General features: G+C 43.0%; 2 protein-coding genes across 2 annotated transcripts; both read left to right on the forward strand.

Moving 5' to 3' along the window:
- The first annotated feature begins 7938 nt into the window (after positions 1-7938).
- LOC133972733 (fer3-like protein) lies at positions 7939-8438 on the forward strand. Its single transcript, XM_062410313.1, has one exon. It carries the CDS (start codon positions 7939-7941, stop codon positions 8416-8418), a length of 480 nt encoding a protein of 159 aa, XP_062266297.1. The 3' UTR covers positions 8419-8438.
- A 1856-nt stretch (positions 8439-10294) lies between these two features.
- On the forward strand, positions 10295-12033 carry twist1a (twist family bHLH transcription factor 1a). Its single transcript, XM_062410009.1, has 2 exons — positions 10295-11028; positions 11562-12033. Exon 1 carries the CDS (start codon positions 10444-10446, stop codon positions 10999-11001), a length of 558 nt encoding a protein of 185 aa, XP_062265993.1. The 5' UTR covers positions 10295-10443; the 3' UTR covers positions 11002-11028; positions 11562-12033.
- The last annotated feature ends 1550 nt before the right edge of the window (positions 12034-13583 follow it).

The raw sequence follows: 13583 nt of genomic DNA on the forward strand, positions 1-13583 counted from the left end.
TGTTCAAACCCTCTGTATGAATACAACCATAATACTTGTACATATTAATAATATGAGGCCTATCAAAGAGCCTTGAGGAACCTCACATTTAAACTTAGCAAATGTTTAATGACGATCATTCATATGACCATTTTGTTATGTATGCTCGAGGGTAGTTATGAATGAATGAATGAAAGTGTGACCTTTACTAGGTTTTTCTAACTTGTCAACTTTGCTCTGAAGTAAAAACAGTCCATTGTATAGCCCTATTTTTCAGGGAAAGTTAATGTTTCCACCAACTCCACTGTCCCTACGTAAGCAAATGTTAATGCGCATTCATATTGAATGTTTATAAAAGAATCACAGATGCGTTTATTAAAAAACACAAGTAAAAATGAAAAGTATGCTTTTTGGACTTTTCTGAATCTGATATACGTTCATTATGTGTGTTTTTTTCTCAATCATAACAAATAACATTGCATCTCATTTTCCATGAGTGTGCTTGTGTGTTTGTGTGTGTGTGTGTATCTGCGCACTCCCTGGTCAGCCAGCCCAGTCAGATTAATAGGGCTCAGCGTAATCAGAAGGTAATGGGAGGCTCATAGGCGTCTAGACAGTGTTCAGACAAAACCGTAACTCCTACACACACAACACTGAGGAAATGTGGCAGGGAAAAGAGAAAAGGTGGAGAAAAAAGATTCTTAATTTTTATCCAGCTATACACAGTTATTAGGATAGTAACATCATCTGAAGAGATAACAAGAATGAGGCCAAACCTTATTAACATGGAGATGAATGTTAAGTGTTCGCTGTGATTTACGGTAGAGCAAGTAAATGTAAAATATCACTCCCTACCTTTTCATATAAATCGAGAAGAAAATAGAAATGGGGAGAGGAGCATTGAGGGGTGGGGTAAGGAGAGGAACACACACAGCATATCATCAGACTCTCAGCCACAACCTCCCCAAACCACAGAAAAATAAATAAGCCAAGAGGGAAAAGAAAAACTTCTGGGTCTGGAAAAAATGATCTCATGTTTAGTCACATGTCTTTACAGGACAATACCCAGGACACGGCTAAACATTTTATGATAATAACTTTATGACAACCTTGTCAAACTTCCGAGCGAGGCCGCGGATGCTCGTGTTGGAAAGAGGTTGAGATAGAGAGAAAGAAAAGGAAAATAGAGGGATAGATGAGAAGAAAGTCAAACGTGGGTGGCCAATTCTCATGATGATGTGTGTATTAGAGCTAATTGCTTGAAAACCACTTGTAAAGTCATTGACAAGAGGATGAAAGAAACCCCCCTGTTCAGTGAACCATCCATTGACTCTCCGGGGAAGCTAATTCCAATTACCAAAGATTTCCAGTATGTTTACCAGCTAAAGAAAACACAGAGATCCTGCAGCCAGTTTAAAGATCCAGGCTTTTAAATCACATGAATGGTATTTGATATAAAAGGACGAGGAAAATGTCGTCATGAAAATTTGGAAACCGCTTCTTGGCAAGTGGGCGTCAACTCAACAGAGGTGAACTGACTCATACCTCAGGTATTGATTACTGCCATTGTGATGTATCAATTAAAAAATCCAATTAAAAACTTTGAAATAAAGAAAGATCCAAGCTTTAGACTGCTGCGTTTACTGAGGGCAACTCATGTGGAAATAGATGTGGAAAGATGCAGCAATTTTCCTTAGAAAAAGAGTTGACGTAATCAGTTCAGCATTGGACTTGGAACCACGTGCAACTATAAAGCTTCTGTATTTTTTGCACTTGCAGCAATAAAACCTATAACAATTGCACTTTACATTGTCTCGTATTGGAGTGGCATTTTTCTCATTCTTCCTGAACAGAACCTCTGTGACTCTTATTGCTTCACTTCCATTTCAGAGCTGTAGATGCAGATGCACGCACGTTCTTTACATCGTAAGCCAGAACATGTTTCAGAACTTGCAAAGATTTGGAACTGGTTCTCGAGTCCGTTTTTCATTTACGGGTAGCGTTGAGGAAATGTTAAGGCCATTTGAATAGCTTGCAGCGTAGTCGATTTAATGATGAGGAAAGTAGTGACTTTTATTACTTATAACTTTCAGGGTAGTTCATAAAATGTATTATATGGTTGAGGGAAACAGATCCAGCTTACTTCTGGTGTCCAAAGCTTTCAACTTTCTTCAGCAGATGGAGTCAAGGTTCGCCCGTAAAACTCAGTACGGAATTTGGTTTTACAGATCGTAACAACTGTCTGTGTGCAACGATGGGAATCTTCACAGGAAGGCCACAGAATATAGTTGAATGCTCTGGACACTGAGATGAACTTGTTTTGAGATTATTTTTTGTCAATCACAAGCAAAGATGTATTGACCCATTTATTTTCATGCTCTTTGGCACCATGAACTGATAATATTGCATCATGTTCATATTTATATGGTCCTCGCAGGATTCAGTTTGATCCACACCAAGAGCAACAATAAGGCTCAGGATTACAAGAGGAGGACATTTATTGGGGCGCTATTAGATGGTGTGAGGCTGCTGATGCAGGCTTCCTTCCAACTCTGTCTAATGGAGCTGGGGAGTTAAAGATTCCATTTTTTTTTTTTTTTGCTGTTATTGTGAGAATTATCAATGTTTTTCTTCAGCGTCGTCCATATTTTTCCCACTAGCACTTGTTCCCAAGCATTTCTGGCAACACGGTGAGAAGAAAAAAAACTCAGATCCTTCCGGAACAGTCGTGTGCAAACATATTTTCTCTAAAATTATCTTAGTGTTAAAAGAGGAACAAACGCCGACTTAACAGATTAGGACCTACCCAAACAAACGCAGACACTCGCAGTCAGACGGCATGAGGATAATCGTGCCGTACTGAAGTGTTTCAAGAATGCCACTCCAATCTTCATCTTCATCTTCATCAACATCATCATCCTTATCAAAGAGTTGTATCTCTTTCCCACGCAAATCACGCATCTCCGAATGCACCACAGCTGTGAATACGACCCTTAAAACAAATGAAACACGGCACCCTTAAAATACACAGTAAAGACTGGGTGACCTTCTTTCAGAAAATAAACACAGACATTACTCAGACAGATATGGGGGATGGGGAGGGGGGGGGGAGTCGAGGCAAGGTGCTGACATGGGTGAGGGTGGATGTGGGGGGGGGGGGGGGGCATGCCATGCTATGTGACTTTTAAGTGCAGCGGTGGAGAGTAGGAGCTAAGAGGCTTGATTAAGAGGAGGAGAGTAAAAAGGAGTAACTGAGGGCCCGCAGTGGTTTGGAGGAAGAGGGGGAGGAGAGGCGAGTGAGGAGATATATGATGTGGTATTGGGGTTTATCCAACCTCCACACGCACGCACATGCACATACATGCATGCATGGGCCCTACCTCTTTGCTGGCCACCCAGCTGTGTAAACACCCCACAACGGAGCACAGGCCCCAAGTGTGCCAAGCCAATCAGAGGGCAGGACGCATGAGGAAGGGTGGTACGAGCAAGCCAATGAGCCAGCTTCTGGGTGCGGCGGGGGGGGGGGGGGGGGGGGTAGGAGAGAGAGAGAGAGAGAGAGAGAGATGGAAAGAAACACAGAGAGAGTCAGGGTGACACAATGAAGGAGAGGCAGACAGGTCAGGAGTTAAACTCATCTCCCGTGCTCCCACTGTCTCCCACTCTCTGCCTATACCCCCCTTCAAATTCAAACTCTATATAAATAATGCAGGATTTATATGTTGTGTATATTCTCTCTGTCTATTCTGTCAGGTTGCAATGACATCAACTTATTTTCTCTCACCAAAAAGTAAAGAACGCTATTTCCACACCAGCTCCGGAAAAGAGCAAGTGGATGTATCATGTCTGTTCAATCAGAGAGTGGCGAAAACAAGCAGTCGAGGTGTGGAAAGACCTCAGCAAGGAAGGAAAAACAGAGAATAGAGAGAAGGAGACAGCTTCAAGGAGAGCAAAGGAAAGAAGGCGAATGAGAGAAAGGTGTCTCGTTTCAGATTTACAGCGGCAGTGGGAGAGATTTGGCCGTGTTCTTACAGCACACTGAGGACAGACCAGGAGGAGGAGGAGGAGGAGGAGGAAGACAGATTTACATGGTGAGAACAGCTCTGGCTGCTCTGGAGCAGCACACTGGTCTCCAGTGACCTCTATATTAAAAAACCAACTTTGGTGAAATAACAGAACTCTTACCTATCACATACTTTTTTTTCTACATCTTCATGTGAAATAAGTGACATCAGGATGTTCAAAACACTGGAATCACAGTCTTTTCTTCCCAGGTCTTCTATTTAAATGTTATTGTGGTATTGTGATGATGTATGGACCTGACATCCAGGAGGGATTCAGTGTCAAGAGGGTCTTTGTTATGGAATTTTTTATTTTTCTCAGCCACATTATCTGGTTGGTCTGTTGGCCAATCACTTTAGTCTTGTCTAAAATATGTCAACAGTTTGGGATTCCAATGAAATTGCATCGAACCCCAACTCTAACCTCACTCCACCAGCAGGTCTGAAAAATTTAAAATGTCTTAGAGCCATTCATCATTTCATTTTCAAGAGAAGTTCATGGTTCCCAAAGGATTAATCCTCTCTAGTCTGGTGGTCCTCTGACTTTTCCTTCAGCACCACCTAGAGGTTATCATTTGTGATTTTAATGATAAGTCGGCACACATTCACGTCTCCCTCAGGGCGAACTTTTCACAAAAGTCGGCCTACGTCCTTACAGATTGTTGTGATCCCAAATGAGGAAAATCATTCACCGTTTACTTCCACAAACATTTAGCCACATCACATATTATTGTTAATATCAGTCTGCATAACCTCTAATAACAGAGCAGAGCAGGAACTGTGACATTATGAGCGTCTATCCTCTGTGATTCCACTCAGACAAACAGGGACAACCCCCTGTATGTTTGTGTGTGTGTGTGTGTCTCTCTCTGTGTGTGTGTGTGTGTGTGTGTGTGCCTCATTTGGGGTTTTACTCCTTATTTAAGACCAATATTTACCCAGCAGCCCCAGGGTGAGATTACCTCATATTCTCCCACCCAGCTGTGCTTTCTCAATGTTTCCACGACAACCGGCGGAATGTCCCATCATGTTTATCTGCCCGCCAGGGAAACAGAGGAGGAAGAAGCAGTGAAGCGAGATGGAGAAGATACACGTAAGTTCGGAGTGTGTGTGTGTACGAGACAGACACAAACTCTTGTTTGAATGCAGGGATCATACAGGAATGCAAAAGGAACTTCAGTTTGTGTGTGTGTGTGACGGGAGCTGAAAGCTGAGCAACTATTGATGTTATTCAATTATAATTTGTGGCAACACTTTATATAAACTGCCCCGTTTTACACCATTTATAAACAATATGCAACCACATAATTAATGGTTTATAACCCACTATAGTGTCATAAGCACATAATGACATTTTAAATGTTCAAAGTTCAGTAATGTATCCTGTGTCAAATCCATAACTAAGAAAGACAGAAGAAAAAAGAAACATCATCCTGTGGGATTATTGTAATATAATCTTATTACACATTTATAATTTGTTAATGTACTAATGTGTTAGATGCTTCATATGAGTTGTAATTAATAAAAGCCAGTTGATTATAGCCCCATTATATTGGTAGCTGCTTTTGTTTACAGGGTTCTGGGTGAGTGGTAGGTGATACTGTAGTGTTAAACTGTCAGTGATTTAATTTGCTCTTGGCTATTCCGACAGTGAAAATTCAAAATATAAACTTTTGTTATTGTATTTCAAATGTTGTGTATAACTGTAGAATGGGGTGACTACATTTAACTACAATCTTACATAATAACAAAAAGTCAATATGACCATTCAGTCCCCTCACAGTCCATGAGAAAGATGTATTCAAAGACTTTACCTGTGATAAAATGAAGTGGTCTTCAACCAAGCGGATCAGAGCACATCAGCAAACCCCTGGGAATCTCCAAAGAGGCTGCTGGGATCAAATATGAACTCTGACCTCTCAGAGAGGAGAAACCAATGGAGGATTCCTCTGGGATCAGTCACTCTCTGTATCTTAAGTTTACTCTAGGGAAGCTGAAAGTTAAGTTTTTTCATTTGGTACAATACGTCATCATGAGTCGGCTTTAAAAACCGCCGGCGCTGCTGAATTCAGCAACTTGTACAACAGAACACTCTCCTCCTTTAACCACAAGCGTTGAGCTGCCCTCGAGTAAACCGTTTAACCAAAAGCACCTAAAACTCACAAGATAAAAACATTCTGCTCTGGACAGTTCCTGTGTATGAAACTTAACCTTTCCTGCTGCCTATTCAGTCATTAAGTAAATCAGTGTTTGTTTTCGCAGTCAAAGTGCCCGATTTAAATGTAATAAAATAACTCTACTGGGTTATGTAAACAAAGGAAATTCTGTTTGGCAAGTCACATGTGGAATTTGTGTCTCTCTACACAACCTCAGCTGTAGAGCAACTGTTTCAAATAATGTGTCCAAGAGGAATACCCACACTGCAGCCATTAGCCAGTGTTTTGGGAAAAACTAGATCTGCAAGTGTTTCTATGTTGTTCAGTCATGGCCAATCGCAGCTGAGATGTACACAGGATATTATATTGACCCACAAATGGTGTAAATCATATGTGAAGTGACCAGAGATATCGTGTATCGATTTTTGTTGGTGTTAAGGAAAGTGTAAAATATTTATCTCAAAGAACTGTTATATGTTTCTTTGAGGCACGAAACTTGTCGCTTCAAATAATATGAACAAAAAATGCTCAAAATTCATCCAATCAAACTACCAAAAACCACAAAGTGCTCTGGGTTCGTCCATCTGGAAATTAACAGAAGACTTGGAGGCTTTCTGTCACTGTACTGTTCAGGGTGTCAGACAAAATGGTTTCCGCAACAACATATCTCAACACATATTAGATTAAATAATAAGTATAATATACACTCTTCTGTGTATATTGGACTCAACACTTAAATCTACGATATTGACCCATGTGTATTTTTAATTGTATATGTTTGTGTCATATATATTCACTGCTGTTCTCTTATCAATTAACCTACCAATATATAAATCTTTACACTAAATTCTTTGGATATGTAAGATCATGTTGTAACCCATTGCAGAAGGAAACTGTGAACCTGAGGGGAAAAAAGTGGAAGAGGATACGAGAAATGATCAAATAAAGTTCCCTTCTTTTTTTTTAAAGGTTCATAAAGTTTCAATCAAACAGATCAGACTAAATTTGTCTGATCTGTGCAACTATCATCTAAAAATGTGTTTAATTGTGCCACTGATGACCAAGCACTCCTTTAGTTCCAGGCTACACCTCCTCTCTACAGGCCCAGTGTGGACACTGTCTTTCCATGGTAACGGACAGTTGGGCTATTTGCTTTAATTTGCAACAGAAAAGCTTGTGGTGTATAGTGACTGTCAGGGAATGTTGTGTTTGGTCTCCCCTGGCCCGTTTAAGTGGTAAAAGTGTCATTATTTAGCCTCTAAAGCAGAGGAGAGAGTGCAAACAAGACTGTATGACCCTCTGTCAAGAGCCTCCGTTCTTCAGAAGCTCATTAAGGGCCTCCAGGACAGCACATCAATTGGCAGGGCCCTCCAGTTTCCTCTCGTTTCCTCTCGGCCTGTTTAAGCCTCTCTCCCCGGATTCAGCCCACTCATGGGCCGACTGATGGACAGAAATGGACTCTATCTAGAGCTGGAAGATGTGGCGCTGTGAAGTGGCACAGGCGACTTATTAAAACAGCAGGAAAGGGTCTTGGATTTGAGCCAAATAGGATCTGACCCTGTCGAGCTTTGTCGGGATTTGGATTCACTTTCTGAGATGCTGCTCCTGCTTCAGTCTCTGTGTCTGTTGAAGGACTTAAGCTCGTCCTGAAGGCTTTGATTGGCGTCACTTCTTGCGCTTGACTGAGAAGCAGACGCATAAAACTGACAGCAGTGAAATATTCTCTATGAGGCTGTAGTTGGAGGATGGATGTGGAGCTGCCGGGCCGCTTAGTGGACTCTGCGTTAATCAATTTTGTCAATGACATGAGCCTGATAGAGTTTCCGCAGAAGATAGCGTTGGGACCCAAGCAGGTGAATACCACCACACCCAGCCCGAGCAACCAGGCGCGGCAGGACGACTCGTCTTGGAGTCTGAGCCTGGAGAACGACGCGCGCACAGGGGAGCTCCGCGCCGAGCGTCTGGCGATGAGCCCGCCGAGGTACTACAGCCGCGGGGCGCACGACCACGCCGCTTCCAAACGCAGGAGGATCATCACCGTGGTGCAGCGCCATGCGGCCAACGTGCGGGAAAGAAAGCGGATGTACAGCCTGAACGAGGCGTTTGACGAGCTCAGGACGAAAGTTCCCACATTCGCGTACGAGAAGAGACTGTCCCGCATCGACACCTTGCGCCTCGCCATCGTCTACATCTCCTTCATGAGGGACCTGCTGAAGAACACATGACACTCAACCCGATGTTAAGTCCACGCCACGGACACTGCACCAGTCGGTGTTTTTGCCACTGACTTCATCATGGACACAAGTGAATGAACTGATCGCTTCTTAACATTCAATATTATCTCAATCCTATGCTGCAAATTTAAGAAAATACCTGAAACTTTTTTGACCTTTTGCAAAATGTAATATTATAATTTTATGAGAAGAGTTATCTGTATATCAGTGGCCACATATAAAATTATTAAATTATTAGACTGAAACAAGCTGAGTATTCTTTCTCCAAACATTCAACATTCCATAATATATATATGTATGGTGCTTAGAAATAAACGTATCTTATTGCAACGTACGTGGTCGTTGCACTCAAATACAACAAGGACTCATTTTGCCTAAATATATAAGATTACAATGGCCGATCATACTACTATCACATAGATCCATTTGTTTTGTTGAGTTAAAGGATGAGTAAAAAGCAAGAGGGAGGTGTGCATGTCAGGTGTGTTTCCAGCACCTTGGAGAGCGACACGGCTGCCCGCCTCACCTGATCCAGCAGACGCACAATGAACGTCTGTGTTTGTGTGTGTGTGTGTGTGTGTGTGAGAGAGAGACCGTCTTTGCCACGAGAGAAAATCCTCCCCCCAAATGAGGAAGATTTAAAAGCGTTATCAGATTAAAATGAAGTGCATTTGAAAATGTAGGGTTCGTGGCACACCGCTGGATATTGTCTTTGACGCTGAGGTGTGAATTGAGTCAGTGATAAGAGGAGAGTGGTGCAGGGACAAGCGGGGTAACATGTCCCTGAGTGTTGAACCAGTTAGATTAGGGAGATTTAGGCCCGATAGGAGCTTGCGGTGGTGTCTCCTTTTAAACTGAGAGCTGCTGTTACCCTCATCCTGTGTGCGACATTCCCTGGCTTATTCTAACCACTTCCAGTTGTTCTTCTTCAGATCCACAGTTTTCTGGTATTCCTGCTTGATTTTTTACACTATATAGACGTTACCACCATGTAGGCCCTAGGGCTGGTTGGTCATGTGTTGAGTGTTTGGGCTCCATATGAACCCGCAACTCTTTCTCTCTCATCCCTCCCCCCTTCTCCATCTTTATCACCTCCAGTGTTTGCATTGCGCCCCGGCCGTCCACCGCCTTTCTGCGTCCCGCTGTGCGCACGGATCCGCCCTGAGAGCTCCCTGGGACGGCGAGTCTTTTAAACCTGAGCCGCGGTGTCGAGATCCCTGCGTGAGTCAGACCCATTTAAGCGCATACCTCGACGCGGGGCTGCTGACGGGAAAATAAACACCTTCGGTCTGCTTATACGAGCGGAGGCCTCCCGCTGTGTCAACCTCCTGTGTTTCAGTAGGACTGATATTGTTCACAACTGCTCCCAAGCAGGGCCCAGACTAGAAAACAAGAATCCCGACAACAGACATCAGGCCTGTGGGGGAATTTCTGGTCTCAGTGTCTCAAAAAGACAAATTCAGTGAACATGGAGACGGTGTAATCTCGTATCCACGTTCGTTTTTACAGACGTTTTTCGAACTTACGCTAAATACAAGACAACATAATGCATTTGAGGCAGTAATAAATACGGGTGTGGTAGAGGGAAAGAATTCATCCCTAATTATTTCGGCCTTTGCACAAATCTACACCTACGATTCAATAACACCGCCCAGACTACACCCACTCTCCTCAATCCTGTGCAAAAACGAGTCTGTCTTAACCTCTATTCCTAATATTATAGCTAGACCTCTCCTTCTTCCTAAGTATTATGTTACACTCCTCCACCCAATCACAGCGCTCCCCAAAATCCTCCTGCCTGCTCCTATAAGAGCCCCGATCGTCCCATTCTGGCAGCCACCTCTCTCTCTCTCCGTGGCGCACGAGATTTACCGTAACACCAGCCCACATCCACTGAAGGCAGCGCTCCTCATTACCTGTCCTGTTTGTTGATGTTGTAACCAGCTCTGGGGATCCGGGTCAGGGGCTATAGCGGTCCTCCAGTCCACAGACAAGTTTTTTTGACATACAAAGACAATGCGGGAAGAGGACTCCTCCCCGATGGACAGTGCGGGGAACAGCGAGGAAGAGACCGACCTTCATCTTCCGCGGAGAGGCGCGAGGAAGCGGCGGGCTGCACGGAGGAGCGTAGACGCGGAGGAGGAGGAGGGGGACGCGGAGAGCCAGAGCCCGGGCCGCGGTAAGAAGAGGTGCAGGAAGAGCTGTGAGGGCGGAGGAGGCAGCGCCGGGAGCGGTGGCAGCGAGGCCAGCAGCAGCCCCGAGGGCTCCTTCGAAGACCTCCATACGCAGCGCGTAATGGCCAACGTCCGCGAGCGACAACGGACACAGTCTCTCAACGAGGCGTTCACGTCACTACGGAAGATCATCCCCACGCTGCCGTCGGACAAACTCAGCAAGATCCAGACGCTGAAGCTCGCGGCCCGGTACATCGACTTCCTATGCCAAGTCCTGCAAAGCGACGAGCTGGACGCGCGGGGAACCAGCTGCAGCTACGTGGCGCACGAACGCCTGAGCTATGCGTTCTCGGTCTGGAGGATGGGGGGCGCGTGGTCCCTGTCTGCTGCATCCCACTAGTAGAGCTGCTGTGGATGGGACAGCAAGGTAGGGTTACCTGCTTTCAAGTCGTTCTTCATCTAGACCAGCTGTGCCAAAATGGTTTCTCATGCGCATTTTACGCACAATCCCCAGATGGAAAATCAATGCGATAGGCGATCATTCTGAGGTTCTGGCAGATGTACCATTGCAATATTCGTATGGAATTCCCATAAACCACTTGAAAATGTATTAGGCCCGTATTATGTTTGTTTTGAAATAGATATGGACCTCCACAGAGTCTATCAACTCAAATTACGCAATTTTGTTGTATAAGGACAACATGATTTCACCATCTACCTTAAAATTTGAATCTCACACATTAAAACATAGTTGTTTTTTACAACTGGTGTGTACAGTTGTGATGGAAGGGTTACAGAGTAAATATGCTGTAAGGTGTGTGCCTAATTACATCCATGTATTGTCACAATCAGAGGTTACATCCATGTACCTCCATAAGTGCATTAAGAAATACTTCTTTGCAGGATTTATTTCTATTGGTTGGATTTGTTTTCTTAATCAAATGTCTATTTGTCCAACAGATTATCCAGACTGAGGAACTGGTGGATCAGACCAACCCTTCAGATAGACTGACACAGGCCAACCACTGCAGCTGAGGCCCTGGCACTGCAGCCACTGTACTTCCGGCCTGAGAGGAGAGCAGGCTTCTCACACTTCCCTTCGCATGGACTGTCATGTTTGCGAAGAAGCACTTAGGACAGACAGGATGGATATGAAGAAAGAAGAGAGACCACTGCGACTAGATGAATGTTGTAAAAAAACTAACAAAATGAGCTCTGAGGAACTGCACTGTCTTGAAACCTGAGAGAAAAATGACAATTCATTCCACATTCTTTGTGACAGTGTTTCAGAGCAGATGAAGTATTTTGTATTTATTTTTATACACAGGTTTAAAATTCCTTTTCCCCCCTTCTCAAATAAAAGTTATTTATTTTGTTTGTTATCAGAGAATGCTGAACGCTGAATGGATCTGCGCATTTTGAGTTTTGTAAATATTTGGTAATATCTTGAATAAAAAATAATGAAGGTATCATTTGTCTGGATTTTTATTAGACTTCATGGTTAAAAACCGTCAGCTGAAGGGTGAGTGTAATCATTTGGCACAAAAGAAAACAAAAGATATTTTTGTAACAAACGTAAATTCCCCATCCCCTTAGTGCTTTAAGTCTACAGAGGGAGATTATTCTCATTTGTTGTTGCTAAATCCCCAGTCAACTAAACCACAGTGGAGGGGGACAAGAAAACATTTCATACCTGTGGCTTTATATTCTGTAGTTATTTCTTGAGCTCAGGGATCTGGGAAACCCATAATTAGTTGGTGGTCTGTTTGAACAGGGTGGACGTGGAGCTGTAGGAGGCACGTATGATATTCCCAGATGTCCAGCGAGCCACAGGTCAGCGTGGAAATCTCGTGCAGGTGCTACATCAGCTCCCTCAAGAGCTTTGACAGATAAAAGTGGTGGATGTGGGACGTAATGCAGACTTGTTGTATAAACCTGCACTTCTGAGTGAAATAAGAACTAGTCCCCCATATATAAACACCAAGTAGAACTGCAATGCCATGGAAAAACACAAAACAATCTATCGGAAAATATATGGATGTTTCATCCAAAGCACGGGTTAGAAGTTCTATGCATTTGTTTTATATAACTTGTTATACTTCTCATCCAGTTCTTACTACATAATCAAGATGATTTTAAAAATACATTATTTTAAAGTTAAGATCTAACATATTTTAATCCCTCTGAAGTGAACATATATTCACATTGTGACACAAACACTCACCTTTCCAAAGAAACACAATGAATTCCGGATTTAAACAAGAGTGTCGCTAGATCCAGATTTAAATTTGGATCTTCACCAAACCGTGCACACTCATAAATATCAGGTCTCCAAAAACAATTCGTTAAGATCCATGAATTATTCTTTGAGAAATCGAATTGTTGAAAGGCGCCCTATCTCGCAATGTTAAAGAAAGTGAAAACAAAATCCTGGATCCACCACTTGATTCAGATCTGCAATAAAATTGAGTGGGTTCTTCTCTGACCCATGCAATATCTTTCCACCAAGTTTCATAATCTGTCCAGCAGTTCTTGTTTGATCCTGTTAAGTATCAGACAAACACACAAACTGCCACTGAAAGCACAACTTCCTAGGCAGAGGTAAAAATGGGACAAATACACTTTTATCAGAGCCAATAATAATAGTTCACACATCCATTCACTCTTTCTCTTTATAAGAGACCCATGGATGGATTGGCAGATAATATCTTAAACAAAGTGTACATTTCAAAGACATATCTGTGCTAAAAAACATAATCAGACGCATACAGGCAAGGTAAGACTAGATTAGGTCGGGATTAGAGGACCAATATTATATTTACTTTCCTAATACACCTTCCCAATTCCTTAATTCCCTTAAATGTTATTAAATTACCACAATACCACTATATAATACCAGTTGGATCATCAGATAGGATTCTGAGGTCAATACAGTGGCTCGGTATAGTGCATTTCCATAGGGTTGTTGTGAGCTGGTTATAC

The sequence above is a fragment of the Platichthys flesus genome, chromosome 17 (genome assembly GCF_949316205.1).
Source record: "Platichthys flesus chromosome 17, fPlaFle2.1, whole genome shotgun sequence".
NCBI classification, from domain to species: domain Eukaryota; kingdom Metazoa; phylum Chordata; class Actinopteri; order Pleuronectiformes; family Pleuronectidae; genus Platichthys; species Platichthys flesus.

What these genes read in the sequence shown, in the direction of transcription:
- LOC133972733 (XM_062410313.1), top strand. Translation starts at nt 7,939, where the DNA reads ATGGATGTGGAGCTGCCGGGCCGCTTAGTGGACTCTGCGTTAATCAAT.
- twist1a (XM_062410009.1), top strand. Translation starts at nt 10,444, where the DNA reads ATGCGGGAAGAGGACTCCTCCCCGATGGACAGTGCGGGGAACAGCGAG.